Source organism: Rattus norvegicus, chromosome 14, assembly GCF_021556685.1.
Source record: "Rattus norvegicus strain SHRSP/BbbUtx chromosome 14, alternate assembly SHRSP_T2T, whole genome shotgun sequence".
Taxonomy (NCBI): Eukaryota; Metazoa; Chordata; class Mammalia; order Rodentia; family Muridae; genus Rattus; species Rattus norvegicus.
Genome location: NC_141547.1, coordinates 17,143,895 through 17,166,953, shown reverse-complemented (window position 1 = coordinate 17,166,953; position 23,059 = coordinate 17,143,895). Strand labels below are relative to the sequence as shown.

General features: G+C 41.4%; 1 protein-coding gene across 2 annotated transcripts in view; it reads left to right on the top strand.

Annotated features, from left to right (window-relative positions):
* The window catches only part of Mthfd2l (methylenetetrahydrofolate dehydrogenase (NADP+ dependent) 2-like), an 80,236-nt gene that overhangs the window by 16,053 nt on the left and 41,124 nt on the right, over positions 1 to 23,059 (top strand). For both annotated transcript variants that reach the window (XM_087582936.1, NM_001107211.2), the window contains 4 exon segments: positions 897 to 1,081; positions 2,011 to 2,133; positions 8,498 to 8,650; positions 9,720 to 9,827. In XM_087582936.1, the coding sequence (XP_087439062.1) occupies positions 928 to 1,081; positions 2,011 to 2,133; positions 8,498 to 8,650; positions 9,720 to 9,827 (538 nt within the window). In that variant the 5' untranslated portion in view covers positions 897 to 927.

The window sequence follows — 23,059 nt, the reverse complement described above, 5'->3', positions numbered from 1 at the left end:
AGCATCTGGACATACAGATTGCAGATTCCAGATTTGGGGGTCAAATCAAGACAAAGCACTAGAACTGATTCCCAACAAGACCTTGGAGGTGTCACCTGTCAATCAATAAAGCCCATCTTTGTGGAAGAGGTCACATGTACTTTGAAAAGAGTTTAATTATAATCACACCTTAAGTTTTGTTGTATACATGGGATTGAGTTAATTATCATAAGAAAACATTGTTTTATAAAGTTGTCCTGCACTTACATATGCCTAAAATAAACTGCCCAATTCCAGGCTTTCAAAGTGTGAACCAGCACCGTCTACCGAGTCATGCTGAACAAGACTTCGTTCTTGCTCCCGTGGACCGTTACTCTGTTGGCTATGGTGTTCGCAGTGACCCCCTACACCGAGCCCCTCTCAAAGATCATCCTCCTAATCTTAGAACAGTGGTGCTTAGAATTTCAGCATAAATTTGGTGGGGCACGAGCCCATTTAGTTTAGAGGGGGCAGATTAAAAGATAGAAGTACAAAGGAATTATAATCCTTCCCAGAGCTCATTAGTACTATTTATGAACCTGAAAGTGAAGGTCAGGGGTAGTCAGAAAAGTCAAATTTTAGACACTCACAGTAGTTTTTGAATATTTAGTTTTGTTTTATGTGTCTCTGCCTACATGCATGGCTGTGTACCAGTGCTTGTGGAGGTCACTTACAGGTTACAGTCAGTTGTGAGCCACCACGTGTGTGCTGAGAACTGGATCTGATCCTTTCTCTGCAAGAGTAACGGGTTCTCTTAACTGCCCAGTCATCTTAGCAGGCTCCACGGTTGTTTTGAATCTTCCCGTACCTTACATTTCTTCAGTCGAGTGTTTCTTATTGGCTTCTTAGTGTTATATGTAGTGTTTTGCTTCCCACAGACACGAAGCCGTTATCATCTCAGGAACTGAAATGGCCAAACAGATCCGGAGAGAACTACAGCAAGGTGTGGAATCGTGGCTTGCTCTTGGGAACAGGAGGCCTCACCTCAGTATCATTTTAGTGGGAGATAACCCAGCAAGCCACACCTACGTCAGGAATAAGATCAGAGCCGCTTCTGCTGTAGGTAGGTGTGTGTGTCAGCTGTAATTGTCACTAAACGTTTCCGTTACCACACGTGCTGGCTGGTTTTGTATGTCTTCTTTACACAAGCTGGAGTTATCAGAGAAAGGAGCCTCCCTCAAGGAAATGCCTCCATGAGATCCAGCTGCCCAGCCTTTTGTCAATTAGTGATCAAGGGTGGGAGGGCCCATTGTGGGTGGTGCCATCCGTGGGCTGGTAGTCCTGGGTTCTATAAGAAAGCTGAGCAAGCCAGGGGAAGCAAGCCAGTAAGCAGCATCCCTCCATGGCCTCTGCATTAGCTTCAGGTTCCTGCCCTGTGTGTGAGTTCCAGTCCTGACTTCCTTTGGTGATGAAGTGTAAGCTAAATAAACCTTTTCTTCCCCAACTTGCTTCTTGGTCATGATGTTATGTGAAGGAATAGAAACCCTGATTAAGACATCACATAAGATTACATAATTATGAGAGACGGTTAGCCAATAAGCACCATTCACATAGCACGGATTGTTATTATTAGAGATATTCAATTATTCAATCACTAAAGCTCGGGTGAATATCTTACTGTTTCAGGGTTCTTGTGGAATTTTTTCAGTGTGATTTCATATTTTGTGAGCGAGGCACTAGGGCTCTTCGCATTTAAAGAGCCTGTATACTTATTACATTTGCTTTAGCTGAATCTTAAACCTCACTGATTTCCGGTCTCCTGGGCCTCTTCAAGTCTTCTATGAGCCAGCTTCACCAATCAGCACAAGCTGTTACCTGGAGTAGCAGCCAAACAGTGCACAGGAATCAGGAGAGAATCCATGATCCCTCCTCCTGGTGATCAGAACAGAGACTTTGCAAAAGGGCTTTCCTTCCAGTCGCTCACTGGAGAAGAGTTCTTTAATGAAGGCCACATGGTATTCAAGTGACTTCCTCTGCTTGGTTTTCCTCCAGGCATCTGCAGTGAGCTCATCGTGAAGCCCAAGAATGTTTCTCAGGAGGAACTTTTGGATATCACTGATCAACTGAACATGGACCCAAGAGTCAGTGGGATATTAGTTCAACTACCCCTTCCAGGTATGCTCTGGGCTGGGCCGGACAAAGGGCACCTCGTGACATCGGGGGCAAACTGTAAAACATGTTCAGAAGCAGACTGACTGTTTTCTTAGTACCGCAGCAATAGCTAACAGTTTCTTAATGCTTTATACTTACGAGATGAAAAACTGTGGATGGAAAATTCAGGCCTGCGCAAAACATACCTGTCTCTACAGCAGGGCACAGCCGCAGCAGACTGCAAGCTGAAGGCAGGCCGTGCTCCTGAAAAAACAATGGGGAAAATTAGCAGTTCTTTTGTGTCTCTTGAACACTTTGGTCACGTATTAAAAACTATCTTATTGTGGTTTGACGATATATAAGGAAATAAAAAGTAGTATGACTAATATTTATTTACGATATTATCTTTCGAAGCATTAGACACAGAATTAAAGTGTCTGGCTTTTTGTTTAATTTTTAAAATAAAGCTACATCGGGAGGGGTTTGCACAGTGACCGCTTGCTCAGTGTAGGACTGAGGGGGAGCAAACACCTTTTCAGTGGCTGGCACGCACCTGACATTCCTTCCTGAGCGGTTGATCTCTTGTGTGTGTATTCAGTCAACCTCAGGGGCATTGCTGGGACCTCCCTACTGTGACGTCTCAGCAGACGCTGCTTCCTCTGGGATTCTGTCTTGCTTTTCACCACAGCCCCTTGCTTTATCTCCTGACCCTGGCCTTCACTGAGTTCTGTGTTGCACAGCGACATCTCACAGGATCCAGTGTTTGCACGTCTCCATTCACACTAGTGTCGGATCTCATTGATGCCAGGGTTTACAGCGTAGCTCCTCCTTTGCTTCACAAAGGCATAGGCGTCACCTGCATCTCCCTGCTGCCCACTGTTTTCCCGATCTACTCACAGCATCAGTGCATCTTGTCTCTCTATCTCTCACATTGATAGGCTCATCCCCTTGATCTGTTCTGTGTTTGAACGTCACGTGGGTGCAGAGTGGACACACATTATGTCTACACGCAAACCGAATAGTAAACATTCAATGCTCCCGAAATACAAGGTCGGCCAAGGATCGCCAAGCTTGCCTGTGACAAGATGCTTGAGCTTCAGTGCCCACTGCATTTACATAGCCATGGTTAGTGTAGCACCAGAGCTGAAATTTGAGTGATGCTATTGGAGGGCTGATATGATTTCACTGGACCATAGGTCTGAAATCCGATTGTGTCTAAACTATGCAAGTGTACTGGTGAAGTGTAGGGGATAATATCTGAATTTTTAAATCACCCAGTAGATAAACTCTTATCTGATGTGACGAAAGCAAGACTGCATGATGCCATTGTGACGTGAGCTAATATTTAAATTGATGGACCACATTCATGCTTTGTTATACAAACACACAGTATCTCAATATATACCGAAGGTTTCCTTTTGTTGTAAATCTCAGCTTTCTCATTCTTACCCTCTGCTATGACATCACCTTAAATCTGTGGTTCTCAGCCTCTGGGTGGATAGCCCCCACAGGGCCGCATATTAGATATCCTATATAATCAGACACTTACATTTACAATTCATAACAGCAGCAAAATTACAGTTGTGAAGCGGCAACAAAATAATTTTGTGGTTGGGGTTGCCACAAAGTGAGGAAACGTATCAAGGGTTTGAAGCATCAGGAAGCTGAGAACCACTGCTTTGAAACATGATCAGGTCGGAAGGGATCTTAGATGTTTTCAAAGTTTCCCATTGAGAAAAATGGTCTGCAGATGACGCTGCAGACGCGTCCTGGAAAAGCTGATGTCGGGATGCATCTCTTTCTTTCAAAACTAGGGAAGAAGCAAACACACGGGGCACTCTAGTTTATCCTGCAGGGAAATGAGATTTAAAGACGATCAGGAGTTTACTGACATTAAATTGATTGTCCAAAGTATCCAGTAGTACTTGTCAATCAATTGCCTAGCTTGTGCAAAAATGGGAGAGAGTCTGATTTTATTTGCAAGCCGTCAACTCAGAGTTTGCTTCATTTGAAAGTCCCCACACTTGCATTTAGACAGTACTCAAATAGTTTCACGAACTATTTATAGTACTCATTTTAAAAGGGCCAGGCTGTTGACAGTGATCTACCAAGTCAATGAAATCCTGCCCAAAACTCCAATGACACTTCCCAAAGAAACAAAAGGCAATCCTGAAATTCATACGGAGCCACAAAAGTCCCAAATAACCAAAGGCAGAAGAAAGGTGGCAGTGTCAAGCCACCTGCGCTCAGAAACCACTGCAGAGCTACCGTAGTCATAGCAACGTGGAACCAACACTGAATCCGTGAAGCACATTGGACAGAGCGGGACAACCCACTCATGGTCAACTATGTCTGTCAGAATTTCTATGAACAGATCTGGAGGAAACGACGTGCTCATCGAGAAATGGTGTGGGAGGAAACAGAAAGACATAGACTCTCATATCACCCTTTAAAGCAAACGTACCTAAACACTTAAATGAAACGATAGACTACAAAAGGAAAATCCAGAGACTGTGTCTTAGCCTCTGGTCTGTACTAATATTTCTTGCTGAGACACCCCCAAGCAATGCACGAAGAGCGAGAAAATATCACACTCAAAACTGATATACAGAAAGAAGTCAACAGCAGAGTGAGAGGCAACACTGCAGAGTTGGAGAAAACGTTTGTGAACCATGAACATCTAATAATAGGGTAATATTCAAAATACAGACATATTCGTACACCCAAATGGCAGGAAAGCAGTCTTCTTAAGCATGTGGAAAGGACCTGCATTTGAAACAAACCACGTCCCGAGACAGTATTGAACTAACATGTGGGGTCTGAAACATGTCAAACTAGGCCAAGCCTGGCTGCACAGTGACTCAAGGCCAGCCCAGGCTCCGTGAGGCCATGCCATAAACACAGAAACAAACAAACAAACAAACAAACAAACGAACATTTCAAACCTGGAGAAACACACTGTAGAACTGTCTATAAGGGGCTGGGGTGGGGGTGGGGGGTTTGAAGTATTAGCCAAGGAACTTAATACTTTGGTTAGATATGACAAGTAACTTCCAAAGACCTATTGGACAACACCATGGGAGAGTGAATTGTGTATTGCCACAAAACAGGTCTACATATTCTTACCACACAAAAAGAAGTATAGAATGTGATGATTAGATTCAGGTAGCCGTTACATAAAGTACACGTGTGGCAGAACATCATATTACATACTACAAATATAAATGTGTGTGTGTATGTGTGTGTGTATATGTATATATATGCATATATATATATATAATTTTTTATAATTTAAAAATGTCTTAGAGTCATTTTTCAGACTACTATATTCCCTGTCAGAGTTCCTGACTCCATTATATTTAGTTTGTTCCAACAAAATCAAATACATATTCACACGTTGCCTTTGTGACGTTTATTTGGTGATTTTGTCACTAATGGCCAGTAGATGGCACTGGTTACCTATCTGTTGTACAGACAAACTGCTTGAGGCTTGTGTTCCCTGAATAGGAAACTGGAAATGTGAGGGAGGTTTGAGAGAAGGTGCTTTTATATACAAAAAGCCAACAGCGTGTACACAAAAATACCAGTGGTTGGCACCCACTGAACTAAGCCTTGGTTGTATGAAGAGTTTATATTTATTACTCCAGTTTGAATTTTTACAGTAACCCTGGGGAGTGGAGCTGTTATTATGCGTATTTGGTGATAAGAATAGAGAGATTGAGTTCGTTCCCTCTGATTAGCTAAATGATATCCAGGGAGACTGATCTCCCCCTGCTAATGTATTAATCACAGTTCATACAGTTCCGAGATGTGAGTCTAAGCTAGTGAACGCTGTAAATGTTTGTAGTGCCTGTGTTCATGCCACACCATTTCACATTCAGAGAGACAGTGACGCGGGAAAGGCACGTCTTATAATGAAATTCTGAGTCTTGACCCTGCCGTTAACTAGTCACCCCTCTGCATCCATCTCCCCATCTGGTACGTAAAGACGTCCCCTGCTCCGTATGGGGTTTTGAACATCAAATAAAATAATCAGCATAAAGAATCGCTTGCCACAGAATATTAATTTAAAATTCTGATTTATTACATGTGTAAATATTACACCAGTCTGATGCTCTCTCCCCCCATTACATCTTTTAGACTCAGGCACTGAAAGGATAAGAGCTGCAGGAGTCAGGGTGACATCTGAAGCAGGTTGGAACAGGAATGGAGATGGCTCAATAGATTGTTTGTCTAAAGGGTAAACACAGGGTTTTGTCAATGTGTTCATTTTCAGCGGCAGATTTGAATATACCTTATTATGAAAAAATAATGAATTATTTGCGAATTATTGTTAATTCAATTTAAGATTCATTTCAAAGGAAAAAACAATATTTCTAGAAGACATTTTAGCTTCAAATAATTTTGACATGGGTTTTTATAGTCCTACCTTAATAATGTTGTCTATTTACTTTAAAATTTGTTTAAGTAATTTTTTTAATGGTAGACAAGAGGTAAACTGTCCTGTAAATGGAGTGTAGTACCACCAGGTGGCAGCACCGAGCAAGCACCCTTTGAAACTGTGTTAGCACTGAGACCATTGGGGTCTTTGAGGGATTGGTTGGTCTCTGTAGCCAGTAATGTCTCTTTCACACCCAGGGTGAAAACATCCTAAGAGGGTGATTTTTATGTCCAAGTTTATGGGCATATCTGTTTTAAGACGTCTCAAAAACAAACAATTAAACAAACAAAACCTTCTTCACATTAAGGAATTTATGAAAACAGTAGTTTCTGGCTTTCCTTCCCATCTTTTGCTTTTTCTTTTATCATCTGTTTCTGAGTCTATTCATCTCAAAATACAATTTGTATGTGTATATTTCTTTTAAAAAGGTTTAGATATAATATATGCATATATATACAAAAAATTTTTCAAATAATTTAATTAAAAAATCAAAATATGTGTGTGCACAGGCTCCGTCTCTAGTCCTCTGTATTATTAATTTAATCTTCAAAAACTCTGGCCAGACAAGTTATGGGAGAGGGATAGCTAATAAAAATCTGAGTCTAAATTACTGATCCTGAGACTTTCCCTGGGCAGGCAAGGTCCCCAAAGCACCATTTCTTCCTAGCTACTGTGGCTCTAAATTTTATTAGGAAAGAAATACTTTTTTGAGTCTTTTCTTTTATAGAATACACACTGCTTTGAAGGTAGTAATGTTTGACAGAAATTACTACAGATAATGTTTCAGAGACAGAGGACTTAAAACTTTTCCCAACCTCTTCGAAGGAATATGGTCTTGTTCGATGTCCACATACACTTCAGTGCACACCAGAGAATCATAAAAACAAAGCTAAGCTTAGGAAGGATGCGTAGGCTCTAACCCTGGTGTCTGCATAGCAAGTCCCCAGAATCATGAGCCGTCTCTGTGTCTGTAGGAGAGGGAGTTTGTAGACCTGTGGAGAAAGAGATCCACTCCTTTAGTGGCCTGGAGCAGTGGTTCTCAACCTGTGGGTGCCACTTTGTGTAAGACCATCGGAAAACACAGATATTTACGCTACAGTTCGTAACAGTAGCAAAGTTACAGTTATGGAGTATAAAATGAAGATAATTTTATGGTCGGGGTCACGCAATATGAACAACTGCATTAAAGGTCAAAGCATTTGGAAGGTTGAGAACCAGTGGCCTAGAGGCCCCCACCCACTCCATTTCCAATGTCCACAGTAGACTCAGATTGGGGTGGCGTGGCTCTGTGAGGTTAGCCTTGTTCCCATTCCTCTCCTGCCCTCCTCTTGTTAATGATGAACAATTATGGATGAGATTGGGCCAAGCAGGCACCTGATAAATATTTTCTGTCTTGCTTTTCAATGTAGCATCCAGAGAATATTTATTTGACACTGTAGTTAAGCGGAGGGTTTGTGAAAATGCCTGTCCAAGACTGACATCTCAGCTTTGTTTTTTGTTTCCTGTGCCATAGCTGTAACCCTGCTTCCTCTTTAGTCCTTGCCGTTAGTGGTGAGTCAAAGATTTTTAGCAGAATTTATGACCACATTTGGTTATCCCCTGTGGCTTTCTCTCTTACCCCATGTAATTTTCCCTGTTTAAATTTTTAACAATAGTCTATTAGTGGAAGCATCTTGTGGTAGAGAAAAGTGGATTCGAACCCCTTAAATCTGCAAGCACGGTGGGGCAAAGGCTTGTACCTACTTGCTGTTGCACTCCCATAGAAGGGTTCAATTACAGACAGTTCACTAGCTCGGCTGCTGTAAGCCCTTGGTAGCCCACGCTCTAGATGTAGCCAGTCTCCTGAGCGAAATCATAAGTGGTCCAGCTATACACCCCCATTTCCCATTCTCCAGCTTTCACAGAAGCAGACATTTTAAAGGAGACCAATTGTATTTGATTTTTCAGACCACGTGGATGAGAGAACAATATGCAATGGGATCGCTCCCGAAAAAGACGTAGATGGGTTTCACATTATCAATATCGGAAGACTGTGCCTTGACCAGCATTCGCTGATCCCCGCCACGGCCAGCGCCGTTTGGGAAATCATCAAAAGAGCAGGTTGGTAACCTGGGTGTGTGTGAAACCAGGATCATCTGCCGAGGAGCCTCGTCGGGGCCTTGGCTGGGTAGAACCACCTCTGTGTACACGTGATTGAAGTGATGGGCAGAAACTAAAGCCTGTAAAAGGGCTGTACGTTTATCAATCGCACATAACAGGAGAGCATAAGAGAAAACCGGAAGAGCATGTGACAGGCAGAGACACTGTAGCTTTCAGCGAGAGCGGACCACCCAGATGTGGCCAAGACTTCCTACTTTCAAATTATGAATTTTGACGACGATCTTGTCAAAGTGGAGAACATTTTCTTACTAAGATAATGTGTTGGGTATATAGGCTCCCTGCCCACTGACTATAGTTTTTAATACAAGCATGCAGGCTTTGACAGTATTAGACTCAACATAGTCTCACAGGCTGGAAGGTACATTCATGGAGCTCGGTGGCTTAGCACACAATGGCTTTCCTGCCCCCCCCCCCCAGTCACTTCCTTTCTGGAATCATCTTTTTCCTTCTAATCCTCTGCTTTCTAACTGATCGACAAACTCTCCAAGAGAAAGCAGATTCTAGAATCACACAGTTGCTCATTAGTACTTGGACACAGCTTGGTTCCAATGTCTTCCTGGTGCCCACAAAAGATACAGCGTTAACTCTGTAGTGTACTGCTTGATTTTGTGAAGAAAAGTGCATGAACCTTCCACTCTGTTATCCCATTTCGCTAGAAGCCCGACTGCCATTCGTGCTTAATACTGTTGTATGAACTTCTAGTCTAATTAGCAGTTAATGTATTTTAAGACTGTGCACTTCCTGGGAAACTTGGTATTTAAAAGGATTTTAATGGCAACTTGAGAATTTTTGTGTTTTTTTTAAAATGAGGACATAATGAGAAAGGAAGTGGCAAATCCAAGAAGCATTAAGAGAAATATTTATAAATAATCCAGTGAGGGCATGCTCTAGACAGGGTATGAAATCCATACTTAATTAGAAGTTTTTACAGAATGCTTCTGTGGACTTTTCACATACTTAATTTGCCCCTTGCATTAGTCACGCATTGAAGGAGACTGTATTTTTAAAGGCATTGAAACATTTGGGAAAAACGTGGTTGTGGCAGGACGATCCAAGAACGTGGGCATGCCGATCGCCATGTTGCTGCACACGGATGGAGAGCACGAGCGCCCCGGAGGTGAGTGCGGGTTTCTGCGGCTCATCGCATTGCAGGGTGTGAAACCCTGGGCACAGAGGGATTGCTGATGTGGGAGTTACCTCCCTGCTGCTGTGATAAAACACCGTGACCAAAGCGGCTGAGGAAGAACTCATTTCAGCCTTACGGTTCAGAGGGGTACGGTCACCATGGTGGAGGGGAGGTAGCCGGAGGCTGGAGCGGCCGCTAAGAGTGCACATCCCTATCAGTAAGCAGGAGGTGGAAAACAGATCGCGGTCAGAGGCTTTAAAACCTCAAAACCCAGTGATGCCCCGCCCCCATCAGGCCACACCTCCTAATCATTCCCAAAGGGTACCACCAATTGGAGGCCAATTCACACCACTGCTCCTGAAAATTCGGGACCCCTTTGGTCTGTTTCTTTTGCTTTGTTTCTTTCTGCTTCTTTCTTTGCTTCTTTTTCATTTGTTTGTTTGTTTCTCCCTTTCATTTTTTTTTACTTATTATGCCTGCAAATATTTAAAAAAACCAATAGCAATATAGACATTAAGAATGGATAATAGCCACTAGAGACATAAAAGTCACTACTTCGGAAAAATTCTCAAAACTGTTAGAAGTTAAGTGAAGTGGAAATTTTTTAATTTTTGGAGACTCGGTTTCATGTGGTCATGTGATTCATTTTTTTTTTTTAAAGAAACTGTCTTATGAGAGGATGGTTTTGTTGAAGCAGTTGCGGGAAGGACGTTTTGCTGAGAACAGACATGTGGTAGATTTTTGGAAGTTGCCTATGAAAAGGCCATGGGATGTTTTGCTAGACTGGACACTTGGGAGAACACGTGATGTTTGGGAAGGGTCTGACTGTAACCCCACGGACAGCGGCGGATGCTGCATGGCCTTGGTTTGCCTTGACATCCTCTGTTGTTTATTGCTGGGCTTTGTTGATGCTGGTCTTCACTGACGATGCCGTGACACCGGTTCACTTGCCGTTTTTGCTGGTTTTGTTTGTTGTGACTTTGTAGAGAGAAACACACCAAAGAACTTCTCATGATATTTTGGTGACTCCTTCCAGCTTCCGCACAGACTCATCCAATTGGCAAAACTCATGGTTGTGTTTCTGTTTTGTTTTGTTTCTGGATCAAACTGCCATTGCTAATTTGTAAATGGTATTTGTGAGTGGATCCAGCTACCACTGCTGATTTGTGTGAACTGAAGTACACTAATATTCTGACAACAAAGATTAAAATCGCCCCCAAAGAACGATTTTTAAGCAGGTCCATATCCTGCTTGGCCATATTAACCTTTCCCTTTCCCTCCATCTGGTGGGTGGTGGGCTAGAAGGGAGGTTAACACATTTAAGAACACTTATTAAAGTAGGATTTAAAAAATATAAGCCTACAGTTGGGTGTTGAGCAGTAAAATGGCTTAGCACATCACAAGACCATTGGTTAGTTCCCTTAATAGGAAGAGACCCAGGACTTAGAGCTGACTATGTGGGTTAGACGACCTTGGTGTTCTCAGCTGTCTCATCCCTGAACCTGACCAGATCCAGAGTGAGGACTGGTGACCAGAGAAAGGATATTTTGCAAAAGACAAAGGGCACTGCTTACAGTTTGCCTGAGCCAATGCTGTGGCAGGGGACAAAAGGTTACTTAGACCAAGTTCACGGTTTCAGTAGAAGCAGTCCGTGTGTGTGCCAATGATGTCCACTGAGACCTTTACTGATTATCCTTCCTGTTTAAGGCGTTTTGCCTAATCTTTATACAGTAAGCACTTAGCTGGCTTCCTTAATTACAAAGAGAGGGGCTTACACATGTACCCTACCACACATAGTTACATGTATGGTTATAGGTGTAGTAAATGCCCACACATGTACCCTACCACACATAGTTACATGTATGGTTATAGGTGTAGTAAATGCCCACACATGTACCCTACCACACATAGTTACATGTATGGTTATAGGTGCAGTAAATGCCCACACATGAACCCTACCACACATAGTTACATGTATGGTTATAGGTGTAGTAAATGCCCACACATGTACCCTACCACACATAGTTACATGTATGGTTATAGGTGCAGTAAATGCCCACACATGTACCCTACCACACATAGTTACATGTATGGTTATAGGTGTAGTAAATGCCCACACATGTACCCTACCACACATAGTGGTGTATGGTTATAGGTGTAGTAAATGCCCACACATGTACCCTACCACACATAGTTACATGTATGGTTATAGGTATAGTAAATGCCCACACATGTACCCTACCACACATAGTTACATGTATGGTTGTAGGTGTAGTAAATGCCCACACATGTACCCTACCACACATTGTTACATGTATGATTATAGGTGTGGTAAATGCCCACACGTGTAGACACACTACCACACATAGGTGTAGTTAAGTGCCCACACATATACAAAGGTATATAGAGATTTTTTTAAAAGTATTATGAATTATGTTGAATTTTAGTTTCCTGATACCAGTTTTTTGGCAAGTCTTCTTTTAGGGTCTTGACTGTCACAATTCATACAAGGAGATTTTTTAAAACACAAAGTCCTATGAAAAATACCACACAATTCTAACTTGTCTAAAGCAACGGGCAGGTGCGGCAGCATGCATTTGATGTCCTAACATTCAGGAAGCAGAGGTAAGGTTGGTCCGTGAGTTCAAGGTCAGCCTGGTCTACATGTTCTAGGCCAGCCTGAGCTACTTAGTATCTCAAAAAAAAATTAGTAATGAACAATGAGGATGAACAGGCAGTCTTTGAATATTACTTTCTGTTTCTGTTTTAAGAACCTATCACAGGAAACTAATACATGCATATGATCACAGTGAGTCAGGGCTTGGTAGTCACTCCAGGCAGTTGTGCATGCACAGTCCTTCCAAGGCCTCCTTCCTGCTGGCTCACTCTTCCCTTCTGGCTTGCTTTACTGTCTGCCCTCCTCCCAGGTGTAGAATTTTGGTTGACAGTGGCTGTCATGTGATGGTTTTCTGTTAAGCAAGGTAAGACCAGAAGGAATTTTAAAAGGGCATACTTTTTTTTTTTTAATGGAAACTTTGATCAAAAGACAGCCAGCTAGCTTTCCTTATCTTCAACACTTTGTTTTCTCATCTCATCAATAGTGTACCACGCACCATTTTCAGCCCCATGTTCTGAGGAGCACCATCTATGAACTGTCTAGCCAGTTCAGTGGTTCGGGTACATAGAATTGTTATTCCCATTTTCAGACAGAGGGATGAGCTTGTAAGGCTCTGGTGGACTCCGAGGAAGTCCCAGGACTGGGAACTAGGGCTGAGTACCTGCTGTGCTTAGGAACAAGCCATAGATGAAGCTGTAGAATCCTTGCCCATCCTACGACTTTCATCAGCCAATTTCCCCTTAGAGACCATTGCTGTTCTTGTCTGTAAGAAGTGCATAGCATTCACATCTCTCTTACGTAGTTATTGTGAAAAGTGAATAGAGGATAAGTTTTATTTAATACAGCACTAGTTACAGCGGGTTTGAGGCATTAGTGCCTGGCACACAATGGGTTAAATAAATCACCCTGTGTAGCCATAACAGTTGTTATCTCAATTAGTTCTAAGTTAAGAACCTCTAACCCACCACTCACATGGTTACATGAGGAGCCCCAAGGTAACAGAAGTTTTCTTCTTTGGCTTTAATTTGATATTTAGTTTATTTTCCTGCTGAGCTTTACTTTTGACTTTTAAAATCATATTTAGTTTTCTTTTGAAAGAACAAATTCAGTTTATGAAGGTTTACAAAGCCACCATTAGACATCTCGTTCCATAATATTCCAATATTACCTGACATTGTGCTTTTTCTAATTTCTTGTCATATTTCAATTATGAATTATTTATAAACTACCTTAGAAAATCCATCCCCTTTTTATCCAATTTAAGGCTACAAAATACTATGTTACAAATATTGCAATATATAAGGCAATATTTTGGCATATTTAATTATTTATAGAAACATATGTAGTAGAATAGCAAAATAAACACACATTGATGGTGGCAATTGTTTGGGGTTTGTGGCAGAAGAGTATCTTGACAGATTGGGGCCCAACAAATGCCACAGATATCACACCATGCAGCAGATCTTACGCAAGAGACTTATTGAGGGGGAGGGGTGAAAGGCTGCCTTGAAGTGGGGAGGGGAGAGAGAGACAGAGACAGAGACAGAGACAGAGAGTCAGAAACAGAGAGACCAGAGGGAGACAGATAGACAGAGATTGGAGAAAGACACACAGAGAGACTATGAGGGCCTGGACTTTTTAAAGGGTAGGTGACTCACTGCAACAGTGGGTATGTTGCATTTTTTGGCTAGCGATGGTGTGACTTCTGGCCCTGAGTCACTGAAGGTGGGCTTGGGGCAGACCTGGTTCCTAACTCCTAATGATTTTTGAGAAGAGAATTATGGAATTAAAAAAGATTACTTAGAAACATTTTATATTTTGTTCAATAACATTTCTCCACTTTAATGAATGCTAAAAACAGAATACATTTGGAATTGACTATAATGTTGCTTACAAACCTAGGTTTTACAAAGTTAAGTTTACCTTTATTATAATGGTACCTTGTAGCCGTTATAATTACTGTATCCGAAAGGTAAAAAGTTATAGTAAAAATGATATTGAAGGTTTGCTACATGGGTGGTGTTTAATTAATACACATTTAATAGGAGCGTTGTGACATATGTTATTAACATAATGAACTGGAGCGAGTGCTTACTGAATATTTGGAGTCTGTGGGAAAGTTAGTGTTTTGGATGTCTTCGCCTGGCAGAGCAGTAATTACATGCATTGTTAGCTAATGGAGATAATGAAGGAGGATTAACTGCAAATTAATATCTATAGAACTTGTTCTAATGGCACAATTGTTGAGCATTTAGCACACACTGTGTATTGTTTTACCAAAAGAGACTGAGAAACCTAATCATTCAAGTTTATCTCAAAGACAAAAATGTTTTCACTAAAAATAAAAGCATACTGTCACTTAGTTTAAATGTTTCTGTTCCCAGCTCTCTTTAAGTTTTGACACTAAGAGCACAAAGCTGGGATACTTTGTAAGAAAAATCTTCTTGTTTACTTGGGGCTTGAACTATTCAAGAGTGAGAGTGTCCTTAAATCCCTAAATACAAAGGTGGAACTGTCTGGGTGGAGTGGGGTGCGGTGGGAGAGGTGGAGGGAGGGGAGGCCCTGCAGTTGGAATGCTACAGTTGATGCTTTGTATGAAAGACTGAGTTGAATAAAGAAAAAAGAAAACAGAGGAAAGAAAGAAGGAAAAGAAAAGAAAGAAGAAAACAGGAAAAAATGAAAAATGAACAGAAGGAAGGAAGGAAAGGAAAGAAAGAAAGAGAGAGGGGGAAGGAAAGGGGAGGGGAGGGGAGAGGGAGAGGGAGAGAAATGGAAAGGAATCAGGGATAGCGCCCCCTGCTGCTGAGCACAGGCGCTGCAGGGACTAGGGGAGAGGTTCAACTACCACAGTTTCCAGAGGAAGAGTCTCCTCACAGGACCACAGTCTTGGTAGAAGTAAAGCAAGGCTTGAGACCAATCGGTAGGTGGAGCTGCTTGCTACCAAGTCCACAACCTGAGTTTGATCCGTAGGACCCACAGAGTGGACAATAAGAGTCAACTCCTGCAAGATGTCCTCTGACCTCCATACACCTGCTGTGGTACACGCAAGCCCTACCTGCCCCCCCACACTAAATAACTGTAAACATTAAGTTTTCAGAAAGCCCCAACATGACAAAGCAAAATTCAAATTTTTTTTCTCTATCCTCTGTTGCTTTCTTTCTCTTTGATACATGACCTCAGAATACCACTCATTAGCCCCATTGTCAGCCCAGAACGCCCTAACCTCTATACACTCATCACCCTACCTTCTCAGACACGTCACCTGCCGAGTAACCCCACTGTACGCTGAGACGTCACAGAACCAAAGCTCCATTCCTTATACTCCTGGGAGTTCTGTGTCCTGGTCCTTAGGCCTGAAACGCTCACTCCCTGCCACCCAGCCATTGCTTTGTATAGCCTGCCATCACCATCCTTATACTGATTTTCTCTCTCTCCCACTTCTCTCTCATTCCAAAAAGAAGTAAATATGAACTTTTTAGAGGTGAGGCAACTTAAGATAAAGTCTCCTTACATAGCCCTGGCTGATCTGGAACTCTCTCTGTAACTCCAGCTGGCTTTAGACCTTACAGCGATTGTCTTGGCTCGGCCTTTCAAGTCCTAGAATTACAGGCATGTGCCACGGTGCCCAGCTAGATGTAAACTTCTTAAGAACAATATTTTAGGCTTTATATTTGTAAAATTCAGCATAAGGATAGGTAGTGATAATAGAATAATTCATCCAACAGTAAGTCTGTAAGACAGGTTTATGCGCCAAGCACTGGCCTAACACTGTACAAAATAGAGCCACAGATTTTAAAATACGAATTTGTCATTTGTTGAAAGGACATTTTCATATGGAAGGAAGAAAGGAAAGAAGAAGAGAAGCAGCCATATGTGCTCCCACAGATTGTTCTTTCACATTTTAAATTATAAGCCCTCATACAAAAGGATGATGACTTAAATCTTCACTATCCCCCCACCCCCACCAATAGTCGCCTGTATCAGTAGGGTTGGAATGGGCCACATCAATACCAGAAAGGGGAGAGGAATCCTCTGGACACTGTGTAAAGGAGGGGAAGTTCCTGGTGACATTCACGGAAGGAAGCCACTTTTTCTACAACAAAACGTCACAGTTCTGTTTAGCTTGTTTGCTTACAGAGGAACTGATTTCCCTGCTGCTAGATAAATAAAATACAACAGTGTACACCAGGCATGGCTCCGTCCTCCTGAGACTGAAGAGCAGTGGGAAAGATACTCATTAACCCACAAGAAGTAAATGATTCTAATTATAACGGTGCACACAAAGTGCTTGAAGCAGTTGCACAGCATTATGGGAAAAGCTTGCTGTGGGACAGAGTGAATGGGTTCTACATATAAGTAGACAAGAATGCTACCTTTTGAGAGACCTACTCCAATTAGTATTATAATGAAACTTTAAAAAGCTGTGTGCATAATGTATGCATCCACCCCCCTCTCTCTTTCTGTGTGTATGTATGTGTGTGTGTGTGTGTGTGTGTGTGTGTGTGTAGATCAGAGGTCAACATCAAGAGTCTCCTCTTTTACTCATCTTTTGAGACTTCATTTCTCAAAAGATGCTCACTGATTGGCTAGACTGGCTGGTGGATGAACTCAGGTGTCTGCCCATCTCTGCCCCTCACTCCCAAACTCTAGGATTACAGGTGTTCGTCACCATGTGTGGCTTTGGCATGGATGCTGGGCACCCAAACACAGATCCTCATGTTTCCATGGCAGGCCCTGTACTGACTGGGTGCTCACTCCCTTAGCCCTAAGATCACTTTTAATATTTACGTACTAAGACTACATCTTCTTAGATCCATGGAACTGTTTTAGTCATAATAGAAACAAGGGGGCTGGAGAGATGGCTCGGTGGTTAAGAGCATTGGCTGCTCTTCCAGAGGTCCTGAGTTCAATTCCCAGCAACCACATGGTGGCTCACAGCCATCTATAATGGGATCTGATGCCCTCTTCTGGTGTGTCTGAGGACAGCTACGGTATACTTATATATAATAAATAAATAAATCTTTTAAAAAGTAAGATTCTAAAGTAATAGAAACAAGAAATGGTAAAAGAAAGAGAAGGGCTGGAATTAAAAATGGAGCCTATAAGGACATCATTAAATTTTCATGGATATATTCACACTGTCAAGCAGACTACATTTTATTTTTGGAACTATGCATATATTTTCTGAATTTATTTCTTCCAGTCTTACTACTTACAGATGGATCATTAGTCTCATCTTTAAAACTTGTTAGCAGAAGAAAGGAATGGCTAGCCAAATAAGTATCTGTAAGATTAAAAATGAACACAAGCTTTGGAAAAATAAAGTATTTTTCTAATTTTAGAACATTTAATTTCTCCTGAGGGTTCTTACAGAAATGGAAAACTATGTAATGGATTCAGTAATGTGTAAGACATGCTTTTCAAGTTGAGACAATGCCTACATTTAGCAGGACTATTTCTCTAATCATTTAAGTGCAGATTAAAGCTCCTGCTCATGTCCATGTTTACTCTGTTTTTAAGCCGGTCCCCCTTTCAGCCTCTAAACTAGTGTTCATAATCCCATCTGGCTTCCGCATCACTGAGGTGCCTTTAAAAATACAGTTGCCCAATCCCATCACTCAACAAATGGAAATGAGGATCTAGGAGCTGAAACAAAGCATCAATATTTTCAGAAAGCTTGGAGGAACATTTGTGGTTGGGCTTGATAGTGGCTTCTCAAAACACAGACTGAGACTCATACTTGAGGTCTTTATCCACACCAATCCCTAGGCGATCCTTTGGAGGCTCATGACTCCAAACACCGACTGTCCTCTAGACTTATGGGTACACTCAAAGGTTTCACAGGCACTACAAACACTTCACACTCCGTTTATGAGCCCTTCCTTCTGACTACTCCCATCGCCCTTCCCACAGTGTCCTCGAAGGATGCATGTGGTAAGGGTTTTCTCCCTGGGCAGACTGGAGGAGCGTGAAGAGTAAAGAGAACTTTGGAGGCAGAACTTACCGGAAGCTGCTGGTTGCATGTTCTCGAGGAGAACTGTGGAACCTTAGGCTCCCCGTATCCATTAGCCTCTGGCAAATGAAGGGTTCTGCGAGAACATACCCACGCCCAGATCAGGGAGGCCATCTGATGGTGGGCTGAAACTTCTAAACTTAGGAGCCCGCATATTTTCTCTCAAATGTTTGTTATAGTAATGCAAGATTTGAGAGAAATGTTGGGGCTCATAAGTTTAGAATTTTTTTCAGGACTTCCTCGCATGTTTTCCGTAATAACTTCAGAATCAACTAGGTGCTTCCCTCCAAAAGGAAAGTATTGATGAGTTATACTGTTTCTTCAGCAGCCATAGGAGAATGGTCACGACTGTGAGGCTTTCAGCCCGGGAACATGACTGCCTGTCTAGTTCCTCTGTATAATTTATGTCTCTTGGTATTGTTCTAGGGAATTTCATATCGTAGATTTTACACATTCCTGGTCATGGTACCTTTTGATCTACTATTACAATGAGATCTTCTTCCACCCATCTTCTAACATGTTTTTACATGTAATGTATTCATGCTTACGTGTTCATTTTTGTTGATAATGCAATGAATTCTCTCAGTGTTTTAACAGTATGATGATGATAATTTCTGTATTATTTATTAAATATAAATATAAACTTTATATTCATTAACCTTTTCTATTACTGTACTTTTTTCTTTATGTAACTTTTAACACGTTATGTAGATGGTTGACTAAATTTTCTGGGTTTTGTTCTATTGATGTAGTAACTTTGGTCTATTATCTCTGAAGAATTGCTTCATATTTAATTTGTTGGATTTAATATGAGCTGCTTTATTATAAAGATTTCTAGAAATTCTATAGTACTGCTTAGTATTTTCTTTTTGATCCATTGATACTTTGAAATGATTTTTAAAAAATTTCCAGTAGAAGGTTCTTTTATGTCAAATAATAAGAACTTTACTAGTTGTGATTGAGGATAATTATTTTATATTATATAATTGTGATTTAATTATTATATTGATTTAATGAAAATGTTAACCAAAATAATACTATTAAAAAGTTGTTTGGATATTGTGATACTTTGAGTAGGTTTGGTGCCCATAGACTCCTGTGTTTGAATGCCTGGTCCACAGGAAGTGGCATGAGTAGAAAGTATGGCCTTACTGGAGGAGGTGTGGCCTTGTAGAAGGAAATTGTGTCACTGTGGTGATGGGCTTGGAGGTCTCCTATGTTCAGGCTCTACCCAGTGCAGAAGGGAGTCTCCTTATTGCCTGTGGATCAAGATGTAGAGCTCTCAGCTTGTTCTCAGCACCAGGCCTGCCTGCACACTGCCATGCTTCCCACCATGACAATAATGGACTGCACCTCTGAACCTGTGAGCCAGCCCCAATTAAATGTTGGCCTTTATAAGAGTAGCCTTGGTCATGGTGTCTCTTCACAGCAATGCCAATCCAAACTAAGTAGGTCCATAAAGTATATTATTTATTTTCAGAGTTTAATAAGTTATAATCGTATGATGTTCATTGTAATTTTTGTATTTCATCTGCTGGGAACTGAAAAGGGTATATTAAAGTCAGTGACTACAGTGTATTTCTATCGTTTGTAACTTCTGCTTCATGCATTTCTCTTTTGTTAATTATACATTTATGTTCACTAGAATCCATTTAATTCATTGTATCAATTTTATTTAGAACTTATGTTTATACTCACCGAGTAACCCATTCTGTCCTCTTCCACCCTCTTCTCTTTCCTTCTGCTTTTCTTCCCCTTTAAAGTAAGGATTTGGATAAGGTTTTCATGTGTATCCCAGGCTAGCCTCAAACTCTTTATGTAGACTAGGATGGCCTCAGTTTGGAAATTCCCTGCCTCTGGCTCCTGAGTGCTGGAATTACAGCCATAAAACGTCATAGCTACCTTAACCCTTTCTCCCTTTACTGAGACAGGGTCTCTCTACATAGCCTTGGCTGTTCTCGAACTCATTATGTGAGAGACTGACCTTGAACTCAAAGACTCTCCTGCCTGCCTCCCAAATACTGAGATTAAAGACTTCTGCCACCACACCCGGCCTTCCCCTTTGCTTTCTAATTTATATACCTTTATCCTACTTAATATGGAATTTCTCCCTCCATTATCTTTTATAGGCCACTGAGAAAATCATTTATTTTTATGGTAAATATATATGGTCAGCATTATCAATGTACTTCCTATTCTGTCTATATTTTTTTTAATATTTAAGATCTTATTATCTCACTAATTATAATACATAGTAGATTTAATTATTTTTGTGTAGTATCTATAGATGCTGTAAAAGAATTGGTAACATTTCCCACTGTTTCAGTTTTTGTTTCTTACCTGACATTTATCAATACAAAGCCACCTTTCAGAATATTTATATTGTGAAATATATGCCTGTGTCGTTGGCTAATTAACTTTGAAGAGGACTTGTTGATTCCCATTATTATATATGAACAACCAGCAGACTTTACCTTCCCTTCTCAGTCTACCTTCGTGTGGTGCGTTCTTTCTACGTAAGCTAAGCAGTGTAAATAGCATTTGCACTTGTCAGTGGCTGAGTCAGTTTTCTGCTGCTCTAAGCAGAATACCACAGGTGGGTAATCTAAGAGCAGAGATCATTTCTTTACAGCTCTGAAGCTCGAGTATTACAAGCTGCTGCTGCTGAAATCATCTTTCATAAGAAATCCACTCCCACGGCAGCATTAATCACGAGGGCTCTCACGGGTTAAGTAAACACTTCCGGTCCCACGAGGACTCTCACGGGTTAAATAAGCACTTCCGGTCTCACCGTTTACTCATGTTGCCATGGCAGTTACCTTTCAAGATGACTGAGGTGGCCATGGTAGCCTATCAGTCCAACTCACATCTTTCAAAAGTCTTATCTCTGTATTAAAACATGTCACATCTCTCCAGTAGTCTGTTGGATGTTTTTCAATTAGGTTTTGCTAAGTCGAAGCACACGTAGTAGCGAGTTCCTTTCACCCTAGGCCATATTCTCCACAGTCTTGAATTTTCAAACTCGTTTGCAACTCTCAGTCTTGATTTGACTAGTTGGTTGGAAAGTTCTCATACCCCAGTTTCTTCACCCAAGTCTTTCTGGGACTTGACCATTACAGATCAGTTTCGATGAATTCAACCTGCTATCTCTGAGTTTTATTACTTTAAACTCTAACAAAAAAAAGTTACAATGTTTGTGCGTAGTAACCTAGTTAAAACATATTTCATTTTTGTCTAATTTTTTTATTTTTACCACTTTTGAAATACTTCCTCTTATTGGCTTTAACATTTCTCATAAGGTAAAGTGACTGCTTTTTGGTGCCTGGTTGAATTGACTCAGATATATGCACAGTCATCATGACTCGACTAATGACCACGGGAATCCTAACAGTTTCGTCACCTCCCCAGCTCACCCAAGACTTGTTCTTTGTCGGGCTGTTTACTGATGCTTCACCAAATCCTTCTAACTTATTACTCATCATTAAATGGATGGATTCTTGGAGACCTGCTATTTTGTGGACCAGGACACTTCTGCTGGGGGTTAGGGCGGAGGAATATCTATCTTTCCACTCCTCTTACTGTTTTCCTAGTGCTTCCTGTTGGGACAACTCCTCTGTGTCATCCTGTGTGTTAAGCACACTGTCATCCCCAGCAGGCTCCAGACTCCTCCTGTGTTTCTCATGGCTACGGCACAGGAGCCCACTGATGTGTTTTGGAGCTGAGCCTGTCACTTTTAGGAAATGCACTGATAGTCATTTTTAGAAGTCTGCCACTGCTGTCTAAGAGCTTCCTTCTTGTATCTCTGTCTGTGTGGTATTTACTATCTGCTGCTTTCACAACTTTTACATACTGTGAAGTCTGTGGAAAAATAGGAGTTTCATTTTTCTAAAGCCCTACATTGTACAGTTTTGTGTGAAGGATTTGATATCTTCCAGGAGAGATGAGAAGTTGAGTCTCTTGCAGGATGTCCCTCCCTGGGTCATCTCATCACTGGGTTTGTCTCATTCTTCTTCCCAGGCCCATGTTTCCATCTTGGGATGGCACAGCCACTCTCCATTGTTAGTCTGTAAACCACTCAGGCTTTCACACCAAAGTTCCCTGCTTACTCTCATCCCCTTCACTCTTCCTAAAGGCAGCCCCCAAGCGAATCCACTTTATCCTCCTGTAACATTTCACTTGAAATGTCCTTCTCTTCTTTCCCTCAAATTGTTATACTCATGCTTGGAAACATTAAAAAATCCTTCCTCCTTTAGGGACCCTTTCTTGATATCTCCTCTTGGCAGAATTGACCCCTCACTGATTCTTCTGCAACATATTATCCATCTTTAAGAACATTTATCTTGTTGCTCTCTGTACTTATTTCTCTGCCATAAAGACACTGGCGTACAATCCTAACACCAATCGATGAACAGTCAGTTGATAAAAAGTTGAGAAGAGGTGTTAGGGATCTGGCTCAGTGGTAGAGTGCTTGCCTAGGAAGCGCAAGGCCCTGGGTTCGATCCGCAGCTCCGAAAAAAAGAATAGAAAAAAAAAAGTTGAGAAGAAACACTGCCGGAGGACGGGCAGCTCTTACCCTCATTTAGACTGATTGGA